The sequence below is a fragment of the Coccinella septempunctata genome, chromosome 2 (assembly GCF_907165205.1).
Source record: "Coccinella septempunctata chromosome 2, icCocSept1.1, whole genome shotgun sequence".
Classification (NCBI taxonomy): domain Eukaryota; kingdom Metazoa; phylum Arthropoda; class Insecta; order Coleoptera; family Coccinellidae; genus Coccinella; species Coccinella septempunctata.
Genome location: NC_058190.1, coordinates 15,673,463 through 15,700,275, shown reverse-complemented (window position 1 = coordinate 15,700,275; position 26,813 = coordinate 15,673,463). Strand labels below are relative to the sequence as shown.

General features: G+C 37.0%; 1 protein-coding gene across 2 annotated transcripts; it reads left to right on the top strand.

Annotated features, from left to right (window-relative positions):
• The first annotated feature begins 728 nt into the window (after positions 1–728).
• Positions 729–25,712, top strand: LOC123307367 (glutathione S-transferase C-terminal domain-containing protein homolog). Of its 2 annotated transcripts, XM_044889651.1 has the most exons (4): positions 729–891; positions 962–1,107; positions 1,183–1,456; positions 23,991–24,016. In XM_044889651.1, the coding sequence occupies exons 1-3, from the start codon at positions 836–838 to the stop codon at positions 1,437–1,439; spliced, it is 459 nt and encodes a 152-aa protein (XP_044745586.1). In that variant the 5' UTR covers positions 729–835; the 3' UTR covers positions 1,440–1,456; positions 23,991–24,016. The 2 variants fall into 2 exon arrangements, with proteins under 2 accessions (XP_044745586.1, XP_044745585.1); XM_044889650.1 differs by lacking the exons at positions 729–891; positions 962–1,107 and having other exon boundaries at positions 1,323–1,456; positions 23,991–25,712.
• Positions 25,713–26,813: the final 1,101 nt, after the last annotated feature.

The following is a 26,813-nucleotide window of genomic DNA, read 5'->3' as shown; positions in this document are numbered from 1 at the left end:
AGGGGTAGCGTCCAAAATGGCGTCTGGCGTCCCTATGACGTGTTCAAGGAAAGAAAAACTCAGAAAGTAGGTTTTTATCTAGAATAAAGAAAATGAGTTATATTGTGTGTGAAGCACATAAATTAGAGACGGACGGAATTGGCCCTCGAGTCATTAACGAAATACTTTAACAATGAAAACTAATATGATGCATCAAGTACCCAAAACCGCATATTCGCAATAAAACCTTCAAATTAATAATATAAGAAACGGTAATAATGAAATGAGTGGTAACTTACGTATGGAATTCACTGAACAAAATAAAGAAAAAAACAAGCTTTGTCTTACTCAAAAATTCACTCTAGGAAAAAAAACTAACTAACAGGAAAAACCGGTTTAACTCGTTTCAAGAAAGGACGCTTAATGAAATCCCTTCTTCATTAGGAATTTCTTGCCTTTTCGATCTCAAGTATCTACTTGAAAAAGAGCGTCTTCCAGAGGGTTCTTAACGCTTGCGCCATCTCCCCTTTCAATTCAACAGCTAGTACAGAAAACCTCTAACATTTCATTTCTTACTGGTGGTCTTTGATAAAGTCCACTAGAGGGCAGTCGTTATGTCAATATTGGAAAAAAAAAAGCAGTCCACTACAGGTGCAAAGATTAATTAATCTTTGGTTAGGTGCATAGACATATAATCTTATCCATATGTCTCTATGTCTATGATCTAATCTAAGTTTATTAGGTCTATGGTTAGGTGTTAGGTTAGGTTAATTATATTCTCATCTTTGATTTTTATTTTTTATATTAGTGTTCTGTGATTTTCATTAAGAACAATGACCACATGTAATCTGTGACAATGATAGAATCTTGTCCAAAAAGGCGTATGTTCTTGGGAATAACTGTTTTAGGATTGTAAGTGGTCCTCAGGATTTATGATTATTAAATACCATATTACTGTGAAGTTACTGTCACTGTCTTATAGCTTAACTATATTGGTGTTGATCATTGAATCACAGTGGACAGAGGCTAGGGATATCTCAAGGAAACGTACATTTGTTATCGAACAAAACTCAACTTGTTGGCAACACGAAACTTATGAAATTATCAAGGATTGTGAACCTTGCACAGGTAGGTTTACGTTAGACTTTTCTCTGAAATGAAACAGAATATTATAACACTTTCAATATTTTCCTTGAACTATAGAGTCGGAGATAAATAGCAGAAACCTTAGAGTTTGTATGAAGACACACTATAAGGAACTATTAAAATGTTCAAGTGGAGAAGTAGTCCTTCGGAGTTGTGATAGTGCTGCCTATTATGATGAACGAGCATTTTGGACATTTGAGCTGTTTATGTTCATGTTATCAACTATATCTTTTTTATGCTTCATATCCCGTCAGAAGGTTTTGAATAAGCGAATGATGCAAAGAGTTCAGAGACAGCTTGCTAATAGTGTCTGAAAAGAAACCTGCAAAATGTAAGTTGAACCATATTATAATATGATAGTATAGAATAGTTTATTCATTTCGTTTCAACAATTAATATACACAACACAGATATGCCAAAAAAATATCTCGGAAACAATTTTTTTCTTCCAAGTTATGAGGTTCACACTGATGTATATAGTTGTGAATCCTCAGAAAAAGGTTAAACTGATTGATGCCTTGAAAATTCCTTGTTAAGGCATTAAACAATTTCATCGCTCTATAATGGACACTTTTCTCCCTTAGAGTTGAGGAGTGTATGGGTTAAAAAGTAGGGTTCAGTTCTTCTTGTATTAATAACATTCCTACAGCCCTCAAAGTAATACTGGTGTTTGTGGAGAAATAGAAGTAGTCTATATAACGTGCGTTCAAAAAAATTCGTCGTAAAGTAGGCTATGAAATTTTGAAGGCTGATGTTCGGTGGCTGAACATATGTCTTTCCTTGAATTACTTCTTCCCAAAATGTTAACAATGATGGCATTAACCTATAAATCGTAATTCTGTATGGAAAGGCACTTTTTAGAAAAAGTTACCTGTAAATTTCACCCAACGTTCGAAAAGCATTTCTTTCATTGAGTAAGATGACAAGAATCCAAACAATCTGAGGCGGTTAGAAGAATTCTTCGTAAAAGTTTTAACCGTCCACTATTTTCATACGTAAGAGACATGAATCTTGAATTGATCGTGGTATTATGTTTTTTTTTGTAAGAAGGTTCTGGCTACTTCAGTCATAAGAATAAATCACAGTAAGAATCTCAATAATATGTTTATTAATTCTCTATAAATATTGAATTGATTCAGTCGTTACTGAAAATCCATGACTTAACTAAAAGAACTGAATTACATGAAAATAGCTGTTGGACAATTTATTAAAATTCAATTCAGCTTTAAAAAGTCATGATGCTTTCTCCTTCATAACGTTCTGCTATTAAAGTTCCATAAAAGAAAGTAGGTCCACATTTTGCCTTTGACTGATGTATACTGAACTCCAATTTTTCTTGGATGCTACAAGGTTAGGTAATCACAACCTTTTCAGTTTTCTGATAACATGTCAATCTTTATGGAAACAAATGGATATCTTTTTTTCAAAATCGGGTGGCATATGCCAACGGATACTCCATCCACTTGAGATAAAACCCGAACAGAGGTTTGTCGAGCTTCTGTCATCATGTTTTCATTATTGCTGAACTCTAGAGTTTTCTTCTTTGGTCGACCACTTCCTTTTTTGTTTCAACATACCTGTTTCGTCAACACATCGCAAAACAAGACAATGGAAAAGTTCATACTTAATAACCTACAGCAACATAGGCTTCTATGAAATCGCCGGAACAGAATATTTCCATTCTCCTTCAATTTACTTCCCAATTTTGAAGTAGGATTCAATACTAAAAGCCTTTCACACGTCCGTAAAAACCATCTTTATAATTTGCTGATAATTTTAATTCAACAACAATCCAAAATGCTAAAATGACAGTCCACCTGGAAAATAGTAAAGCACGAGCTAAGAATTACGTTTAGACACGAAATATCGACGTTCAAAATTCCATAGCCTACTTGACGACGAATTTTTTTGAACCATAGACATAGAGACATGGACTGTGCCTTCCCTTTATATCTATGCATGAAATACGGTCAAAAAAAGTGACAGAGAGAAAAACACGTCGGGAATGCAGTTGTCTTTTTCTAGAATTTTGATTGGTCTACACTCACCTTGTGAACAGAACACCTTGTGAACAAAAAAGAGAAAGGTATATCCCGACGAGCTTTTCTCTCTTTCTAATAAATAGCCAATTTCATGCTGGCATTGCTCAGTCCATGTCTCTATGTCTATGTTTTGAACGCACGTTATGTAGAGACCATAGACTGTCAAAATGATATTTTTTTAAAGTGACCCTGACATGATTATTTATGTCCAAATGATAGTATAGATCTTATTGCCCATTTTTGTATGACGAAAACAGACTCAACATGGGTGGACCCTTCCTAAAAAATTATACCATAGAATAATCTTGACTGAAAGTTTGTTTAATAAAGGATCTTTAACTGTCAATTCAATGGTAATGTTAAAAGTGAGCTACGGTGTTAACGCTTAAATAATAATAAATTCAAGAAATATCATTAACATTACGCTTGACATTAACATTGATGTGAACAGTATCGTAGTATCTCTATCATTTATTATTATTTAAACGTTTACATTGTAGCTCACCGTTAACATTACCATAACCATTAACATCATTGTGAATTTGCAGTTAATGAGTGCCCCATTTCAGTTGAGAATCAACAATAATTCCCAGGAACTTAACAGAATCATGTACTTCTATATTATTATCCTGATTTTTTATGGTTTGTGGATATTTAATCTCAGATCGACCAGATCCATAAAATATACACTCGGTCTTTTGGATGTCCATTACTAGCCCATTATCACAACACCATTGTCCAACCAAGTTCAAAACATCACCTAAGATTTTCAGGACAGATGGCATATCCATAGACTTAACAAAGAAATTCGTGTCATCAGCATACATCATTGTCAGCACTCCATCCCCAAAAAAGGTCCAAATGAGTGAGTTCACATAGATAATAAAAAGAAGGGGACCTAGCATACTACCTTGCGGTACTCCCATTTTGATCTCTCTCTCCCCCCAGACTCATAGGAGTGCACAAGCTTCCAGACTTGCCAGCAAAAGTGCATGGTCTACACAGTCAAAGGCCTTGGGCAGGTCTAAAACCAGGCCAGCTGAGATCACCCCCTACCCCAATGCCTCAACTATTGCAATGTTGACACAGCAAAAATCGCTGTGTCAACATTTTTGTCCTTCATAAAACCATGCTGATATTTTGCAGTGATGTCAAAAATTTCCTGAAAAACCTCAGAAGCCTGTTTGCCAACAACTTTTCAGATCATAGAAAATAATGATAAGTTGGTTATTGGTCTATAGTTACCTGGATCTTCAGTGTCTCTTTTTTATGAACAGGCCTGATGACGGCAATCTTCAAATTATCAGGATAGATCCCTTCTGTAAAAGAGGGTTAATTGTATATGCTAAAGGAGTGCTTATTATGTTCAATGAGGCCTTGATCACACGCATAGGGATATCATCATGTCCATATGAATCCTGGTTTCTAAACGTTTTCACCACCCTAGTGATCTCCGACCCTGCAACATCAAAAGCAAATAAGGATTTCCCAAGCCAAGTCTGTACCTCTGAATGCTGCCTGATCTGACAAGCCACGTGTGAGGGTGGGTGCAATTTCACCAAAGTAGTCCTTGAATTCTTTCACAATGGTTAAAGGATCTCCACTCCTTACTGTTTCTTCTCCAGTTTTCCTTGAGGGACTTAATATGCTCTGTTTGTTTGAAAGACTTAACTACTTTTTTTTTTACTTTGGGGAAGGATAGGTCAAATCAATTTTTATTTATCATTCTTTTAGAGATAGTTCCTCCCCTATTGGTCCTAGAAGAATTGACGCTCACCCATTATAACATATTCCGTCCTTTCACGGCAAACAATTTCTAATATTCGAGTTTTTGGAGAAAGGTATCCACATCAGCTTGTGGAGTAGTATTAGACCTTAGAATATAGAATAACAGGAAGGAGCATATTGCTCATTTCAATTTGACCGGAATAGAGGAGAAATATGGCCGACATATATTTCCGTTTCAACAGTGGCGTAGGACAATGAAGTTTCCAAAACACTAACTTCAATAATCAGTTGATTCTGATTAATCAAAAAAATTTGGAAAGCACTGACGTAAAGTCAGAAGCTTTTTCACGCTCGTTCAAATTGATAATCAAAGCGGAAATTCACCCCGCCTAACACTGCTTGGCTATATACTTAATGGTATTAAGGTCTTTGACTTAAAATCACCTACGCCCATGGAGTGTTATTGTCATGGAATAACCTTGTTATGTCATGAAATTCAGAAACTCATAATAATTACCTGATATTCAGCTTAAAAAATCACCTACCTATGAATTATTCACGATAAAATATCCAAAATCCTTATTTCCAACAAATTTCAAGAATCCAAATTACCAAAATGAAGTTAAAACATCACTTTGTTCATTTGGCCACAGATAACAGAATCATTTGACTTCCAAGTCTGCCACTTTTCAAATCAGAACTTGGAAGACCAATATGGCCGTTTCCGTCGCACAATTCCCGTCACATTTATTCGAAAAAGCTCCTTCCTGATATTCTATGTTCTAAGTATTAGGGTACGTTCATACCGAAGATGCCTGGATGAGCGCGGTGGAGGTCGCGGTCGCGATCTTTACATCGATGTCAAAACAAACCTTCATATTCTAATGAGACCGTACATACCAAGGATGTTTCACCCGTTCACCCTCGCCGCTTATCATCGCGGTTTACAGCGATGTCGATCGCAGAACAAAATAGTTTGATTTTATATGGCGATCGGGCTGTTGCCGCGAGGTACCTTGCACGCTTATTGGCGCTCTTCAAATCACGTGACATTCACCAGGGTAACGTATTTATTTTTCAGTTCGTTTATGAGCTTTGACTGAAAGGAAAGCATCTTCGACATGTACTGCCAGGCATCGATGTAAACCTCGACCGCGACCGCGACCTCCACCGCGCTCATCCATGCATCTTCGTTATGAACGTACCCTTAGACCTATAGATGCATACAACTAGACGCTTTGAGTTATGTAAAGTGAACTGAGCTGAAGAAATTTCAATACAGTTTTTTTATACTCAATAATTTGATTTCATGTCTTTCGGAGCATTTATGAGAGCCCTTACAGAACAGTGCACTTCCACCATGCTTTCCTTTATCACGACAAAAGGCAGATACAGTAGAGTCCGCTCATAATGACATTGAGGGGAAATGGAAAACACGTCGTGATAACCAGTCATATAAGGTCACAAAAGCAGAATTGATGATATTTTTTATGGATTTAGTTTGAGAGAAAAGCGACAAATTATATGTTTCTTTTATTGAAAAAATTCAAATATATCATCTCTTACAAAAAAAAAAACTAAATATGAAGAACTATTCATTTTTAGAAAAAAAAATCAGATATATCTCGTATCGTATCAAACCTCGTCACATGAAAGGGGGTGGGGTGGCTCGAGAAAACGATCGAGCTGTCACTATAACCGGAGAAATTTTCCACGAATAAAGTTGTTGTATCCGTAGATAGAGGAAAGAGAAGATACCGCATTGCACAGCTACGAAGGAGAGCTCTCTGGGTCCAACATCAACTTGTTTTTGTTTTTTTTTTTACCCCAATCCGAATCTATCTTTTTCGGCATATTTTCCACAAATTACACAATTTCCTGGCATGCCGACAACGAAATTCTTGATACTCAAGTCTTAAAATGAACGAAACACTATTACAATTATCGAACACAAATACGATAATTAACATTCAAATATTGGGGTAAACGTAAACAAACATGGAGTAGATGCACAGTAAATGTCAACAAAAACATAGAGATGTTGGACACACTTTTCTTGTTGTTTACGTTATCTTCCCCTTCCTCTATCTACGGTTGTATCTGAAATCATGTCATTGTAAGCGACATGTCATTATAAGCGAAGTCATTAAATCCAAAACCTGTTGTAAGGAGTTTTAAATGAAACCAAACTTAACACTGCAATTGCGTCATAATACATAAGCGATTGGTCAATATAGTCGGCGCCATAATAATCGGATTCTATTTTACTAATCTATAACCAGGAATCTGACATATTTCCAGTTCATCTCGACATTTCCAATGTTCGGTGATCGCAACAATGTCTGCAGATTGTTATGCCACAAGAAGATTCAGTTTATTAAGTGCATTGCCCAGTGATTTGTACGTTTTGTGTCACCAAGCAGATGTCACGAGATTTAGTATTCCCTACATGTTGACAACTGCTTTCTGCCAATTTAAGCTTGATTTGTTCCTAATGAAATTGTTCACGAAATAAGCTGAAATATTTTATATTGAAAGGCATCTCGCACTGCGAAAATTAATTCCTTCTTCAACAAAAACTTTTATCTGAAATTGGGAGAAAACCAAAGCAGAAAAAGGTAAAATAATAAAATTAGATTCAATATGTCAGATTGACCTAGAATTGACAACCCAATTCAAAAAAGGTTCGGAAACTGAATAGCAGAGTTCCAGAATTGCATCTCGGAGGAAAGTGAGCGAGCAGATTTTCAGGTTACTTCGCTCTGATCGTAATAAAGGAACGGTATTGACGTAACAGATTGAAAAGATGAGATTCTGGAACGATTCACATGTATAGCCCCAAAACCATCCTCATCCTCCACATTCACAACTAGGGCTTTCAACTGAATTCCACCTGAAAAGTATACTATTGCAACGTTCGTGACCTGTTCTTATACAATTCAGAATACACCATATTTTCCTGGGAAAATCAAAACCAGGAACTCTATTCGAGGGATCGGTAACTAATTCTTTGTTGAAAATAGTGAACGTATTCCATTCAGACTGCCAAAGGTCTTTGTCCCTCATGTTTGAATTAAGAAAAGAGTTAGACCACAAAGGTTAACGCGACTTCAGTTCTGGGATCGTATTTTCTTCAATGTGGGATAGAATTGGAAACGAGTCGGGATAGGATTGGAAGTTATTCCAGGAATTCATGACCGCAGTCTGTCTACGAATATGAGGCGTTACAATGTTTGAAAGAACTGGTAACTATTAAATAGGTGAAGATCTAATAGTTCCAGTTATAGTTCTCATGGAAAGATTCAGCTGTGCATCAATTTTTTGCACATGAGCACTATTAACCCAAACGGGGCAACAATATTCAGCAGCCGAAAAAACCAAAGCTAGGGCTGCATCACCACCTCATGAAGTACCAGCTGGTTTATGAAGGATTTTATTCCTAGTTTTTAACTTCAGACGCAAATTTTCCAAATGGGCTTTGAAATTTAACAGGGAATACAGCTTAACTCCTAGATATTTAGGATTGAAGTTATGTTCCACAAAAGAATGACCGAAAACTACACTCAATTTTCTATAATTTTGATGATTATTCAAATGGAAACAAGAAACCTCGGTTTTATTTGGGTTAGGATGCAAATGCCACTAGAAAAAGTAATTCCTCAAAATTTCTGAATCTGTTGATAGATTATTCTCTGCGCATCTTAAATCGGAATGACGGAATGCGAGGGAATATCATCAGCGTAAATAAATTTCTTAGAAGAAGTCGTAGGGATATCACACAGATATAAATTTAAAAGAAGAGGTGCTAAAACTGTGGAAGACCGTTATTCAAAGTTCTGGAATTACTACTGTTATCATCAACAAAAACAAGAAACCTCTGACAATCTGACAGCATGTTTTCTAGCAAACGAACCATCTCATATCGTCATGTCGAGAATACGTGGTATCAGCTGCTCTCTGTTTTCGAACAAGATTGATCGTTGCGACGATCCAATTTCTTGCAAGTTATTTAAAAATAATTCCCATATCAAGTGTCTCAATATTTCCTTAGAGGATTATAACAAAATGCGGGAAAATATTGGCATCAACGGTTTTCTTTGTCCATCCTGTGATAGATCTTTAAGTGACTCCTCTCAGTGCACTCGGATGTATACTGATTTCAAAGAGAATGAATTAGGCTCAATAGTCCTTAATGCTGTACATGAAGCAATTGGGCCGTTGTACTCCGAAATGGACAAATTAAGGAATATTATAGTTTCACAAAGTGAACAAATAAATTCATTGATTGAAATAATACAAAAAATATCTGATGAAAAGGGAGCCCACTTATCTCCGTTGACATCTGTGCGAGATTCCCCAGGTAATACCCGGATTCGTACGTCTAGAGCTGATGTGCGGAATCGCGCCTCTGATAAGGTGGTTGAACATATGTACAGGGTATCCCAAATTGCTTGATTCTGGCTGTTTCTGGTACTTCTAGACTAGATGATATTTTCGAAAATGAAAAAGTTATGGCACATTTTCGAAATCGATGAAATATCAAAATTTGGTTATATCTTTAAAACAAATGAAGATATCGTGAAACAGCCAAAATCAAGCAATTTGGGATACCCTGTGCAGGGTGGGCAAAATTGGTGAATTACAACTTTTTCAACCCAACGAGATAGAGTAAAATGCATGGCACATTACGGTCGTCTTTTTTCGATAAACTAATAATGCCATCAACTGCATTACTCTATCTTTTTTTGTTTTCGAGTTATAGGTCAAAATTAAAATTTCAACTTTGGTCATTATCTCCATTTCTGTTTAAGCTAGGATTTTGAAATGAAAACATTGTACAAACACTTTTTTGATAGCAATCCAATGGCGTACTATGATTTTTCCAACAGGTATATTTGCTGAGCTATAAAATAAAGATGTATTTTTTCTTATGAAAACAGTAGTTTAAAATGACTTAGAGAGACTGAGGGAGATGTATGAAATATTTCTGAAACGGTAAAAAAATGGCAATTCTCTCAAGTCATTTTAAATTACTGTTTTCATAAGAAAAAACCACTTTATGTTATAGCTCAGCAAATAAACCTGTAGGAAAAAAATCATAGTACGCCACTGGATTGCTATAAAAAAATGTTTGTATAATGTTTTCATCTCAACATCCTAGCTTAAATAGAAACGGAGATAATGACCAAAGTTGAAATCGCCAAAATTTAAATTTTGGCCTATAACTCAAAAACAAAAGAAGATAGAGGAATGCAGTTGATGACATTATTAGTTTCTCGAAAAAAGATGACATGAATGGTTTATTCATGTTCCTCTATCTCGTTGGGTTAAAAATTTTTAGTTCAGGTATCACCAATTTTGCCCACCCTGTACATCACTGATAGACTCCATGTATCTACAGGCGGTCCAAACCAGAAAATACGAGCGGAGACAATAAAAACTCGGCAGATACATTGCAAATATCAGGCGAAACTTCTGAATGGAAGTTAGTTGATGGAAAGCGTGAGTCGAAGTCCAGGAATAAAACGTCCACTTCCAATCCGAGAAGTCGAGGTAATACAAGGATACCGATAGTAGGATCATTGAAGAATTCAACTTTGATCAGTGCTCCGAACAGGTCTATGGCTCATCTCCATGTTTCGCGACTCAGCCCTTCTAGTACTTCTGATGATGTACTGAAGTTTCTTGGGGACTAAATTCAAGATCCAGTATGGGAACGACCCAATATCTGTCTCAGTTAATGGAGTCCGCATTCTGGCCTGAGGGTGTAACTATTAACCGTTTTTTCCTGAAACGTCGGCCGATAGATCCTCCTTGAAGATTCAACCAACAATTGTGGTGAACTGATTGAACCAAGTTGCAGTCTATCATGCTACTATCAGAAGGCAAGGGGATTGAATTCTAGAACACATACCCCCGGTTTCATAAAGCTCGATCGGGGAATCAACGCTTGATTGGCGGATAAAAGTCAATTTTGTTTTCAATCAATAATTCAGTCAGGAGAATTTGGAATACCATTCTCCCACCGAATTATGATCTATATACGTCCATTCAATGATTATCAATTGCTACTTCTTCAATATATGTAGGAATGAAAAAGTTATACTGACTTCGTTTTTGAAATCGAGTAACTGTCAAATCTTTGATTGGGCAATAAAAGTTTTATGAAACCCGCTGTGAATTTCTTTTGCGGTATTTTGAAGAGTGATTATGACATTATTGGTGTAACTGAAACAACGTGGTGATGTGATGTCGGAGTTGATTCCTGAGGGTTATTGCGTGTTTCGGTGTGATCGGGACCTGGAAGCTACTGGTGCGTCCACTGGTGGTGGTGTTTTGCTGGCAGTGTATGAGTTCCTGCTCGTCAGCCCTTTCCATCTATTGATGTCATTGCTTGTAAGCTAGACTTAAGATCTCGAACCATTGTAATCGTTCTGATTTATATCCCACCGAGGGTCGATGTTTCTACACATGAATTCTTTTTTGATAACCTGTTATCATTGAATTGCATGTTGTGTGGATATTTGTTAATCTTCTGTGATTTTAATGCCCCATTTTACTATAATGATGATATTAATGATAATAAGTCCATTACTCTGAATGTTTTTTCGAATATTCTAAAATTGAAACAGTTCAACTACGTGCTCAATTGCAGTCGCAAACTTTTAGACCTCGTGTTTTCTACAGTAATATGTAGTGTAGAGGAGGAATCATCTCTTTTCGATGTGGAGGATTCTTATCATCCACGTCTTCACATTGTTCTTCGAAGTGTTTTACATAGCCTTCCTGATCTAGAACCACATAATTTTGTAAACAATGAGTTCAATTTCAGAAAAGCTGATATTCCTATTTTGTACCGGTATATCTATGAAACTGATTGGTCAGGTGTTCTGGAGGAGACTAATGATGTTGATTCTGCTTGCGGAATCTGTTATGAAATTCTTAATGGAATATGAGCGAAGACAGTTCCACATTCAAGTGTAAACGTCGAAGAAGGTTTCCATCTTGCTCAGTGGCGGCTCATGATCTAGTTCATTAGGGGGCTACTATTAGAATAATAATAAAAATATGAAATTTTAAAACCAGTTTACCGCAAAATTTGATGCAATTCATAATTCTTTTTAAAACATACCTGTTCTTATCTACTTGCTCGTTGTGCTTAGTAATATTATGCCGGTAAGCTGAATCTAATTGAGCAGCGATATCAGTCGTACCCAGAAAAGCTGATTCTGTCGAACAATTTACATGCTTGGCAGATAGCTCATGCTTCTTAATTTTTTCATTAACGTGCTTCAAATCTCTACATCCTGCCCTTGCCCACACGTTATCACTTCCAGCGGAGTTGAATAATAAACGCATTCACAGTATCACAGCCACATATCCACTTGTTTTTCTTATACATTTGTCTTGAGAATCGTTTTGTGTAAGAAGTTTTTGGAGTTTCATCTGCCTGGGTTAAATTTGAATCGGAAGTCGGTCTACCCAACAGTTTGATACTGCTTTTTTCCGTCAGCGAAAGCCTGGCGAAATCAGTTTTTAAAATATTTTGAACACTATTGTCCCCAATGATTTCAAAACGAACGAATACGAACACACGCTAGGTTGTCTATGCGCTAGCGGGTAGACTGAAGCGGATAGGGGCGACTTTAATCGTAGCCCTTTTACTCGTTAAAACTTCGTATCTGACCGACACGAAGAGTTGCGGGTGGAGCCGAATGACTGTCCGAATGCAAGAATTCGCGGCTATACAATTCATCGCCCATGCAGGGACGGACTGCTAGATTATGATTGAAATAAACAAAACTGAAGAAGTCGCATGAACGTTATACATTAATAAATTATATAAATAATCGTGGAATGCAATATTTTCATTAAAAATCGTATCGGAAGGTAAATAACATAAAAGGATTGATTTCTTGTATGGGGGGCTGTAGCCTTATATCCATAAAAAAATATAAAAAGTTCAAAACACGAGCTCTCTTAGATCGCTATAGGGTTCTGAGAGCTATATCGAAGGTAAGAATTGCAGTGGAGAACAAATTGTTCCTTCGGGATTCAGAGATGAAGATTTTGGGTGATGCATCTGACTTTTGGTTTTTCATTCATTCCCAGTTTCCTCGTCAGGGATTCTATTGGTGCCCTATCGATCCCGCTGTTGTATATCTTCATCATGGCTCTCAAAAATAACAAGTTCCCATCGTGCTGGAAAATGGCTAAGGTTTTACCGGTGTTGAAAAGTGGTGACCCAACTGATTTAAAAAATTATAGGCCGATCTCTATTCTTTCGAATTTTGCAAAGCTGAGATCACACAAACCGTCTGTTCCGATATTCCTGAACAGTACTATCAGTATTTCAGAAACGATGTCTATTGGCCCAGTCGTTCGAGTTCTATTGTTATTCGATTGCGGGCCAGTAAAACCAGCAATATCGGAAAAGGCCCTATACCAGAAAATATATCCTGCTGTGAGGCACTTGATAAGACAGGAACAACATGGCTTCATGTCAAAGAGATCGTGTACTACTAATCTGGCGGTTTTCTCTCAGCATGTTTCTGAGATTCTGGATAGAACTGGCCAGGTGGACACTATATACATTGATTTTCAGAAGGTGTTTGATAAGGTTGATGATAAACTTCTGATACATAAGTTGAGAACTCAGTATGGCTTCTCGGATGATCTAGTGAATTTTTTTATGTCATATCTGTCATGTCGTCAGCAGTTTGTCTACCTGGAGGCACGCTGCTCTGTAGGTACTTTATATTTCTTCATCCCAGGTAGAACCCTGGGATACACCAGATCTAGGTCCACTTCTGTTTATTATTCTTGTCAATGATTTGCTCGAAGGTCTTGATGGTGGGGACAGCTTTGGGAGATGGCATGGTGGAATGGTGATAGCTGTTGGGGAGCTAATTACTCCTGTTCGTGCATTGGCTTATGCCGACGATTTTAAAATCTTTTGTGATATAGGCTCTATTGAAGATTGCGTTCGCCTACAGCGTGCTCTGAACTCACTGTTGATTTGGTGTGGCAGAAATCTACTACCATTGGGCATTTCTTGGCATTGTCTTCGATCAAAGATTCACAATCGTTCCTCAAGTTGGTCATTTACTTAGTACGACGTCAGGAATGTATGGATTCATCTTGCGTAATAGCAAATATTTTTCTGACCTGGGAACCATGATTTTGCTGTTCAATGCATTTATGAGGAGCAAACTGGAGTTTGGATGCATTGTATGGAACCCATACAACGAGTGCCATAGACATCACATGAAGGCTGTTCAGAGAAGTACTTGATATTCAAGTAGGAGGGTGTTTATCCCGAATTCATAAATTCGGTGCAGTTGACCTTGATGTCAGGAGGGGCGTTGCTTGTTTGAGGTTCCTTCATAGACTCTTGAAAGGCACTGTTGACTGTCCCGATCTACTCGCTAGAGTAGGATTTCATGTACGACGCCCAAGTTCAAGATCCGCACACTAGTTCAACCTTGCTACACCCAGAACAAATATATTGTTACAGTCACCTGTGTATATGATTTGTTCTTAATTCAATTAGTTCTCACATCTCTGTGATATTCACTCTGACATGGTTTCCATGATATGTAAAACTTTCATTAATTTTTGTGATAATAGATATGAATGTTAATTTAGAATTGTTTCTGTTAGCAACTTGTTTACTTTTTTAGTTTCACTGTTCATTGCTCTCATCTCCTTGTAATTCAATTCAATTCTATAAGTTACCTATTCGCATTTTAGTTTATAGTTTTTGTAGATTTCCTGTTACTGGGCTCTGCCTGTTGGAAATAAATCTTTATTATGATGACTTTAGCCTTGCGGCTTTCACACTCCTCTCCAGGAGAAAATTCACTTATCCCAGATATCTCAGATATCAAAAGGATTAAGCTCTGTTGGAGCCCTTTCCAGGTTTTCGGGCTCGTGGTGGTGGTCGGGTCCGGGTCGCTCCTCGGCTCCCTGCTGTCGGTTGTATTCCTGCTCCACCCGCACTTCCTGTCGGAGCAGAGGGTATTTCTCTGCATTCCCCATGTACTTGCGTACAGTTCTCGCCGTTCCGAGCAGTACCGCCTTCTGCATGACTCTATAGATATTTTCGTCCAACTGAAGTTTCCTCAAGTTCTCTAGTAGTTTCTTCTGTATCAGGCCTGTAGATGAAATGACAATAGGGATGGTCTTGATATCTTTCAGCTTCCACTGTCGAGATCTCTGTATTTTGAAATTTTTTCAGTGTGCCTATCTAGAAGATTGTTATTATTTGGAATGATGATGTTCATTTTCCAATACAGCATCCGGATGGTAATTGTAATAAGGAACCTTTCTCGAACTTCGAAGTTGGTGTTTTAGTGCCAATGCATCATGTCTATTTTTATACTCCGTACCCGCGAACTTCTGACATCCCCCGGTGATGTGCTGGATAGTTTCATGTGTCGCACAGCCATAACGACAGCTATCGACGGCCTCTGAGGCATCCTTGGCGATATATTTCATGTAATTTCTAGTTGGAATCACCTGATCCTGGATGGCGAGCATGAAGCCCTCTGTCTCAGGAAACAACCTTCCGGAAATCAACCAATAGTTCGACGCAGATATGTCGACGTAATCATGGTTGACCTCGTTCTGGTGCCTTCCAAGCAAAGGTTTGCCAATTAGTTTCTGCATTTTTCTTTCTGCAGAGTGTTTGACGGTTTCCAAGTGATCCTGTTGTAGCTTCAACGGCGTAGAACTATCAGCAACACAAACTAGGAAACAGGAAATATTTTCGAAGTCCTTCAATTTCCTGGGACATACGGTTGGACAAATCAACAATTCCTCTACCGCCTAGATATCGTGGTAGCTCTGTCCGTTCTATTGATCTTTTGGGGTGATGTTTATTGTGTTTAGTCAGCATCGTCCTTATATTTCTCTGTAAAGCTGCTTAATCGGTGGTCGTCCAAGAGAGGATACCGAATGAATAGCTCAGCGCCGAGCAAGCGTAGGTGTTGATCGCTTTTATCAGATTCATGCTGTTAAGACCAGTTCTCCTTATTCTTCTCAATCTTCGGGTGAACTCCTCCGTTAATTCTTTTTTCATCTGGCTCTGATTGATTTTTCTTGCCTGTTTTATGCCCAGATGTGTCTCCTTCCTTTAATGCTTGAATTTCTGCACCATCCTTGAGTTTGAACGTACCATCTTCTATTTTCCCTCTCGTTATGTTCAGCAGTCGAAATTTTTCTAAACCAAACTTCATTTTGATGTCTTCCGAGAATCCTTCTACCATTTTCAGCATCTTTTGCATTTGTTTCTTGGTAGATGTGAAGAGTTTCGAATCGTCCATGTAAAGGAGATGATTCAGTTTCATCATAGTTCTACTGCCGCTTTTGATGGAAAATCCGTAGTTCCTAGAATTCAATCTATGAGACAAGGGATTCAGGGCCATGCAGAACCACAGATGGCTCAGCGAATCTCCTTGGAAAATTCCGCGTCTTATTGGAATAGGTCCTGTTGTAATGGAACAATCTGCTGCTTTCATTTGAAGACTAGTACGCCAGGTTGACATGGCGTTTTTCAGGAACTTAACAATATTGGGATCCTCCTTGTAAATCTTCAAGATCGTCAAGAGCCATTCGTGAGGTATAGAATCGAATGCTTTCTTGTAGTCCATGTACGCAGCGTAAAGATTCCTCCGCTTGGAGAACGCTTGATTGCAGATAACTGAATCTATTATTAGTTGTTCTTTGCACCCTCGGCTGTCTTTGGTGCATCCTTTCTGTTGCATGGCGATGATGTTACTCCTTTCGCAATGGTTGTGAATTCGGTTTGAAATGCACGATGTGATTAATTTGTACATCGTTGGAAGACATGTGATTGGTCGGTACTTGGATGGGTCCTCTGTATTCCTTTGGTCTTTAGGTAACAGGTATGTTGTGCCATGTGTAAGGAATACTGGCATTCGTTGAGGATTTTTAATGACATCATTTATTGCGGAGATCAATTTGTTATGCATGATCCAAATTTTCTTGATCCAGAAGTTCTGTAATCCATCAGGCCCAGGTGCTTTCCAGTTTTGTAGTCCTCTGATAGCTGATTTTACTTCTTCAATTGTGATCATGTCATGCTGCATCGGCTCATATTTTATAGCTTCAGATTTTTCATCTTCAATCCATCCGGTATCTCCATTGAACTGAGCTTTCGTTGATAAATTGTTCGGTCCAGAATTGTTCAATGGCTTCGCTTCGGTTCTTCCGACTTTTCGAATGAATTATTGTCTCTTTTCCGGCTATAATTGCTTTTATATCTCCTCAGGCGTTCCGCATACAGACTTAATTTTTGCTTCAGAGTGTCGAGGCAATGGTCAGCTGTAGCATTCTCCGTCTCTCGTTCTGTGAGTGTCCTGTTTCTATCCATGATCTCTTTGGCAGCTTTCACAGCCTTTCTTCCTCGATTCCCGTTCAAGTACTCCGTCAGTCGTCCAAACTCTCTTCTTAGCCTTTCTGTTTTTTGTTTAAGACGTTTCTGCCATGCTGGCGCGTGTAATTTGTGTAATTTTGGACCATCGTTGTTCGTTCGGCGAATTTTTGCCCCTATGGTTTGCGCTGTTGTTAGCGCCGCACAGTAAAAAACTAGATGCAGATACTCCAATGAACTTCCGTTCTGTAGGTACTCAGGTAAAACGTCCTTATTCAAGATGTCGATTATAAGTGACAGTTTCTTGGATGTATTGAGTCGGGGAGGTGCTATTCGATGAAGAGGATCTGTCCCTTCCAGTTCGGCGAAGTATCTCCTCATGTCAGGGTCAACTTGTCGGTGGAGCTCTTCCCTATCGTCCTGGTGTTCAGGCTCACTTGCTGTGCAAGATGGATTTTCAGTATCAATGTTTTCTGGGTGTTGTTGCCCAGGCATGTGAATTTCATCAGAGGTGTTGGTGTTATTCTCTATTGCTAGCGGACGGTGAAGTTCTCGTTTAATTGCGTCGATTTGGTCTTAATGCAGACCAACTTTCTTTATTCAGAAAACATAGACCACTGAAATACATAATCAAGGCACAAACAATGTTACCAACAATATCGAATATTATGGGTTTATTTTTAACATACCCACTAGCACAAAATATTCTATGGTTCTAACTTAGATCTCTCAAATTCTAATGGCCGTATGCACCGTTTGATTGAACGAAGCTTAAGCTCTAAAACGAGTTTAAGCATAGAATCTCTATGGAAAAAAAAGATGTTTAAGGAATTGATCTCGTTCAATGGAACGGTGCAAATGGCCATTAATCTTTCAGAAAAACACCTACCCTTTCATAACAAGCTCTTGAAGCCTGCTTGAGATCGTTCTGTTCAATTTCAATATTTTACCTTTACTATCATTTATTTTCAAACCCTCAGGCACAGCCATAAATACTTTTTCTGGCAAAAAAACATTTAAGGCTGTTCTGACATCTATATGTGTAATATCCAAATTCAATTCAATCAACAGAGTAATCAACAGTCTCAGAGTAGAAAATCTAACCACCGGCAAAAAAAGTTTCATGAAAATCAACACCAGTTTCCTGTGTGAAACCTTTAGCCACTAGACGAGATCTATACATTATTTTCAAAATCGAAATTGCGCCTGAACACCCACTTACATCTGCATCTCCCAAACTCAAATAGTTAAAAAAATCTTCATAAAGTTTAGGTTTCGGAGCTTTACTGGATTTTCTAAGTGTTCCCGGTTTTTTTTTGGCTTTCAACAGTATCATTGTTTTGAGGAATTTTAGTTTCATTTGGATTTGCAATGCGGTCTGAATTTTCAGATGATTTTCAATATTTCATCAGCTTCACGAACCAATTCCTTGGTAGGTTCTTCCTCGCTCATCACATATACACTTTCTTGGTTTATCTTTCTGATTTTCTATTATAATGACCCCCCTGCTTCTGCTATAGCCTTTAGGGTTGTCACTGTAACTATGGAGAGTAGAGAGAAGGAGAACGATCGCCGTACTAAAATTGTGTCTTCATACACGGGGAAAATAGGAGTTGCTGCGATCGCTAGGTTGATCGATAAGGGGTGGGAATTTAAGTATCAATTTGAAATGAACAGCCTTCATTTTATTCTAGGTTATGGGTCATCGTAGTTTTTTCTGATGATTTTTCGAATACCTTTCTTCAAATCTATATTAAATATGAGTTCTCTGAATTATATGCAGTAAAATACAATTCACATTATAAAGGGGACTAAGCAATCAGCTTTATTCATTCATAATAAATGACGAAATCAATCGTTGAAACCATATTATGTTATGTTATACCAACAAAATTCTTCAAGGATATCTATTTCTGAACCACGTAGTTTTATTAGTTAGATATTCTTATTCGGAAGAGTCTACTTTTCACGAGGGATGACAACTTCGATTTCGTTTATAATGAATCCATCATCTTTTTTGATATCTTCATGGCAAAAGTGCTCTTAACACACAAATTGATTCCGAGTCGATTCTTGAGGTGAGGTTTTTTCCAGATTGGCTGTAGGTGACCTATTCCATAGATATATACTGCCGCCTTTTCGCTTTTATGGAATCTGTGGGTATTGTAATACCTGAATGTTCGATCGCCATGATTATTGGGGAAAACTTCTCATCCAGCATCAACGATCCAATCCATTCTATGTTGAATCCCGTTCCTCGTAACTTTTGTACCGTTTCCAGAAATTGATTCACATAACTCGCCATACACTCACACCTTTTTAACCGCGTGGAAATCAAAATCCAAACTGATTCTCCTAATAAAACCGGAATCATTAACATTGAAAATTCGTATTTCACAGGAAAACGTGAGTCCTGCATCATGAAAATTATACAAAATATTTTTTAGGGCGATAGCATCAGATATTGATTGGAAAAAATGACTTCGGATGAGACTCTAGGGTTGAATTTTCAATCCTCAACATTCAGAATTCGTATTTTATAGGAAAACGTGATTCCTGCGTCATAAAAATTACACAAAATATTCTTCCGGGCGATTGCATCAAATATTGATCGAGAAAATTGACTTCGAATGGAGGTCTGGGGTCGGATTTTAAAGCCCTAACTTTCAAAATTCGTATTTCATCGGAAAACGTGATTCCTGCATCATGAAAACTGTATTAAATATTATTTAGGGCGACAGCATGAAATATTGATTGAAAAAATTGACTTCGGATAGAGCTCTGGGGTTGATTTTCAACCCCTAACTTTCAAAATTCGTATTTTATAGGAAAACGTGAATCCTGAATCATATAAATTATTCTTTAGGACGATATCATCAAATATTGATTGAAAAAATTGACTTCGGATAAAGCTCTGTGGTTGAATTCTCAATCCTCAACATTGAAAATTGTCAATTTTTTTCACTAAATATTTGATGCTATCGTTCTAAAGAATTATTTTCATAATATCCAACCGAAGTCAATTTTTTCAATCAGTGTTTGATGCTTTAGTCCTAAAGAATATTTTGTCTAATTTTTATGATGCCGTAATTACGTTTTTCTATGTTATACGAATTCTCAATGTTAAGGATTGAAAATTCAACTGCAGGCCTCATCCGAAGTCAATTTTTTGAACCAATTGGGCAGTAGGGCAAAAGGAATATTTTGGACTTCGGATGGGACATCGGGGTTGAAAGTTTAACCCTTAACTTAATTTTCTTTTTGCCCTACTAAATCATCGCACAAAATCTGTTTATGCTCCGTCGCCGTTTTCTCTGTGAAAAAAAATAACGCTAAGGGTTGAAGTTTCAACCCCGCCGTCCCATCCGAAGTCCGCAATTTTTCTGCAGAATATTTTCCGCAATTTTGTCAACAAAATATTTCTTCCTATTTAATCATCGTACAAAATCTGGTTGTGCTCCGTCCCCGTTTTCCTTGTAAAAAAACCGAGAGTTTAAGTATCCACTCCATTGTCCCTCCAAAATCCGCAATTTGGTCACGGAATATTCGTTTCACCATATCAAATGTGTCCGTGCCCCGCCGTATTTCTTCTTGTGAAAAAAAAAAACGAAGAATTCCGTTACATTTGCGCGAGAAATCTACGAAGATATATTGAAAAATTCTTAGCCTACTATAGAACCAAACAAAATTTCAATGTCAAAATATTTTTTTACTCAACATATTCTCCTCTTATTGGGATTAGTTATCGGGTGAAAACGGAGTCAGAAAAGCCACCTTTCGCTACCTTCTGTGCAGCTTCATCAGAGATCTGAAATTTTTTTAACAAAAACAAATCACAATGCTATTAAAAACACAAAAAACATTTTTACAAGTTTTACTCACTATTGAGTGAGGTTTCACAAAAGCCTCGCTCAGAGCAAAATACTACTACTGGTCTGAAATTAGGTTCTCAGAAAACATCCGACGAATCTTTATGAAAAACACTTGAATCTTCAAGGATTGTGCAAATTGATGCAGATGGGTTCGGCTATTCTTCTTATTTTTCGAATCATAGAAAGAGAAAAATAATCTACTAACAAACACGGTACTAACCTACACCAGAGAGGTAAGAAGAAGAAACCCCAGAGCCATTTGTTACATTATTATGTTTTTTCTTAATGAGATGTACAAAATTGCAGTAAATGCGATACAGGGGAAATAAACTCCATTTACTGCAATTTAGTACATCTCATTAAGAAAAAACATAATAATGTAACAAATGACTCTGGGGTTTCTCTTCTTACCCCGCTGGTGTAGGTTAGTACCGTGTTTGTTAGTAGATTATTTATCTGTCTCTGTGATTCGATGTTCTGTGAATATAACCTGTAAGATAAGCCGTACCGACAATGTAATTTTTGTTGGAATATATGAAAAATAGTCGAACTCATCTGCATCAATTTGCACAATCCTTGAAGATTCAAGTGTTTTTCATAAAGATTCGTCGGTTGTTTTCTGAGAACCTAATTTCAGACCATAGTATTTTGCTCGGATGGAGCGAGGCTTTTGTGAAACCTCACATTGAGTGAGTAAAACTTGTAAAAATGTTTTTTGTGTTTTTAATGGCATTGTGATTTGTTTTTGTAAAAAAATTTTCAGACCTGTGATGAAGCTGCACAGAAGGTAGGAATCAATAAAGAGACAAAAATACATTATACGAGTCGATAATCTTCCCAAAAAAAATTCTCCTCTTAATTGGATACATTTATTACAGCGAATCTGCAACGACTCTAGACCTTTCAAAAAAAATGTTTCTTCTTGCTGCGCAAACCAGACCTCCACAGCTTTTATTACCTCCTCGTTGGAAGAAAATTTACGACTCTGCAGTATTCACGCCCATGTTTGAAATAAGTAAAATATCGCAGGAATTTGGACAGGTTGAAAAACAATCACTTATGAATTCAACGTTTCGGAACTATTTTATACAACTAATAAAAGTATTTTTTTTTAAATTTGTTATGGGAAGTCAAGAATAAATTAATAAACAGTCCGACATGACAACTGACTACATGATAACAAAAATAAGAATAATGGATAATAATGAAAAATTGTTTGTCTGTTTGTTTCGTGTTTGAGAGTGGTCAAAAATGTCGAATTGTAAACTCCGGTTATTGTTCTATCCTTATTCAAAGAATCAATCATGATTGCTCCATGGCAATCCCAAAAAACTGCAGCAAGAACTTTTCCAGCAGATTTTTTGACACGAAACTTCTTTGGTCTTGGAGAATCATAGTGTCGCCATTCCATCGATTGTTGCTTTGTTTCTGGATCGTAGAAATGTACTCAAGTCTCATCCATACATCCATAGTTACAATTCGGCTTAAGAAGTCTACATAGTTTACAAATCGAGCCCATATTGGACGCTTTTGGTCAACATTCAAACATTTGGGGATCCATTTTGCAGCAATTTTTCTCATGTCCAAATTGACGTGAACTATATGATGAACGCGTTCGTATGGAATATTCAGTGCTTCAGATACTCGTTTTAGCCCAATTCGACGGTTGGATAAAATCATGTCATAAACTGCATCGATATTTTCGGGGACTGACACAGAAACTGGCCTTCCCGATCGGTCATCATCTTCAATGGAAAATTTACCTCTTTTGAAGCTTGCAGTCCAATTTTTCACGGTCTCATACGAACGACATTGATCACCAAGGGTATTAAGCATATTTTCATAAATCTGCTTACCTCTTAACCATTTTAAATACAGGTACTTGATGATTACTCGATACAATTTTTCGATTTTCACAATTTCGGTGGACATCTTTTTTTAAATTTATTTATTTTTTGACCTCAAATTTCACACTGACACTTCTAATGGGTCATTGTTCGTTGCTATGGTAAAGTAATATTTTTTTATGGATGGAACTGGTGTAGGCTAACTAGATATCAATACATCCTCGTATTTTCGACAGTGCGCCACTGGTCCGAGACTTCGGCTATCTCCGTCAAACAGTCTGCCAACTTCACACCAGTGTCAACACGACGTGTTGATAACATGGTTGTAAACGAGCTTGCTCTTCTGTGAGCCGCTTCCCGCTTTACACCGAAGCCGAAGGTGCAAAGGGATGAATATAATCATTTATCGCCCAAATATGATTTTCTTCATCAGAAATAAATACTGAAGATAGGTCACATTGATTTGTATATTGATACGAAAAACCACTTTGAATGTAGCAATATTTCGAATCAAATCAACATTGTGAAAACTGATTAGTGTGCGTTATCCTGGAGAGTTAGATACATGGCATCGCGAAGTTTCCCATGAAACTTTTCTAGCTCTACAAAATTGTAGTTGATAATTTTTCTCTATCTCTTTTAGTTTGCTCAGCATCGTCCTTGAGATAGAAAGGAACGGGCTCATTCCGAAATTTTCAATAATTATCGTCATAATTATACGCCTAAACCTTCCTATTTTATCTATTTGTTAAAATCGCATGGAAATCCGTCCAGTATCTTTTGAGTTTATCGCGAAGTGACAGACGCAGCGGAGGACTTTATTATTTTATAATACGTAATGAAGCTGGTCAAACTAAATTCAAGCATATGCTTCTCCACAAAAATAATGAATCAAGGGTGACACGTTCTCCTTCTCTCTACTCTCCATACTGAAGTAGAAAGTTTCTTCATGTTACTCAAATAACTTGTTTTGTTTCAGGTCTTGGGAGAAATCAACAATTTATATCAAGGCCTATAAGGAAGATTCTGATTGTTATTCTATCTCAATTGAATCACTATCGATTATTTATGTCTTTGCAGTATGTGAATCCGAACATTTGGAATTGAAGTTGAAGTTGATTTCATCCCCATTGGATGTTTGTATAAAATTGGATACTATCAATGTGAAATATAGTGTCATTGATGTTGAAAATATATTACCTAAGTTATCAACATATTGTACGTGGCCAATCATCACTGTTAATAATAATGTAATTGCAGGAGTGAGTTCTGTTGCCAGGAAAATAATCCAACAAAGTAATAACACGAAAGTTGAGTACTTGTTGGGATTCAGGGGCAATTGTCTTATGGCATGCAGTGAGGTTTCTGTGTGGACAATGTTTTGTGAAATAGATATGCCCCAAAGTTTGAAGCAATTGCTTAGAGATATAGCTACCAACGCCAATAGCATTATAATTCCCAACTGTTTATCAAGATTTGAATACCATTTATCACAACCTGTCAAAATTCATAACATATATAAAGTAGCTCGTAACGAAAATAATAAGAAGTTTTCAATGGATATTCCTAAGGACGCGTTAAATCTTGCACATAAATATGCAGAGGGACCAGCCATGACAATATCAGACATCATTTTATTTCCTTACTTCCATATATTTTTCAAGATTTTAGATATTTATAATTTACAAAAAAAATTTCCACTGACACACAATTGGTACAAAAACCTGCTTTATGAATTTCGTCATCAGCTTGATCTCATTTTACCCTCTGTTTCAAACCAATTGGATATTATAGTTGATGGAAGTTTCACCAAACAAAGCCTTTATAAATCCGATATGTCTCAGTATAAAATGGAGAAAAAGAGCTTCACCAAACAAACAAATATAGAAAGAGCTCTTCAAATTATTTCCTCCTCTAATATATCAGTTATGAATTCCAATTCATTATATGGTTCTGATATAGGGTTCTGTTGGAACAATGTGCCTCTTGAATTGAATCCACGTGGAGGTTCCTTACCAGAAATGAGGGCTGATAGAAAATGCGAACAACTTGAGAGCATGGCAAAATCGTGTATCAAAATTGTGGGAAATTCCGTTTCCACTATTGTAGATTTCTGCAGTGGAAGTGGGCATTTAGGATTATTGCTGGCATATTTATTACCGAAATGTCATGTTATACTCGTCGAGAATAAGGAAAAATCTCTACTGCGAGCTACAGAACGAATTGAAATTCTTGATCTGAAGAATGTCACAGTGGTACAAAGTAATCTGGACTACTTCAGTGCAGATTTTCAACTTGGAGTCTCCCTTCATGCATGTGGAACTGCGACTGATTTAGTTATGCAGATGTGTGTGAAGAAGAATGCTAATTTTGTGTGCTGTCCATGTTGTTATGGTGGCATTCAAACATGTCATCTGTTGGATTTTCCAAGAAGTAGAAGTTTTCTGAGTTTGAAACAACTTACTTACAAAGACTATCTCAGCTTAGCACATGGTGCAGATCAAACTCATGATGATGAAAATGCTAAAACAAAACAGGGATATTTGTGCATGGATATCATTGACACTGACAGAAAATTGTATGCTGAAGCATTTGATTATATTATTTTTTTAGGAAAATTGCAGCCAGTTACATGTACAAACAAAAATAATATGCTTGTTGGTATTAAAACAATTCAGGAATAGACTTTTGTTTCATTGTTGCATGAATGATTCTCTAAACACATCCCAGTTAACATCCTAGTATCTCCTCCTAGTATCCTATGGTGATTTATTGATTATCCAGAGTTACAACTTGATTTTTAAGACATGTAACATTTTCAGTACAAAATTCACATAAAAGTGCATAGAATATTTTGGAACGAAGTTTGAAGACAGATTGAAAGAAGTTTAAAACGTTTCATATGCAAGTTTAGTTATTAAAGTAATAAAAACTCCACATAAATGAACTATAACCGAGGAAAAGCATCACGACGATTTCAATTGGTGTCCACCCAATAAACACACACGTGTATTATACGTTTATATGAGGTGGGGGGCGTTGATTCAAGGATACTCGTTGAATTTTGTAACGTTATCTCGAAACCTAAATTCCACCATACGTTGATTTCACATATAATCAACGTTTATGATTAAGCTGGTTACTGATTCCACTAACATGAAACGTTGTTATTTCAGTGCAACCTCAACGTGTATTCAATAGGAAGTGAGAAACATTAAATTAACGTTTAATACGATACCATTCAACAACTCTTTACTGTAGTAGATATGTAACGATTCTTTAGCGTACTTCCTCAACGTATATTCAATAGGAAATAAATAATATTACATCAACGTTGTATACGAAATCATTCAACAACTCGTTACTGTAGTCACGAATATGAAACGTTTTCTTGTCTGTGCCAAGTAGTAATAAAAAGAATGAGTGGCCTATATGTGGCATTGTAAGAGCAAAACCGATCACTTTTTTGAAATAGATTGAGTATATTTTACCAGTTACCATTAGTTATGAGATCTGCTTATAATTTGAATCAATTCAAGAGATTGGTAATGGTAATATTAAGAATAGATATTGATCGGATGACTGTTGATGTACATATATTGTAAATATGATGTTATGAACTTTGTAGCTTTAAGCTAATGGAATATTCACTACTACTACAACTACAACAAAAACTATAGGGTGCAGCGGTCTCGTTGGCAGCGATGTAGGGTAGGACGCCAGAGGTATTAAGTTCGAATCCCGGTGGTGATGGATGTTTGCGGTTGTCTCGATGGAGCTACCCAGCGAGCACAAACATCCC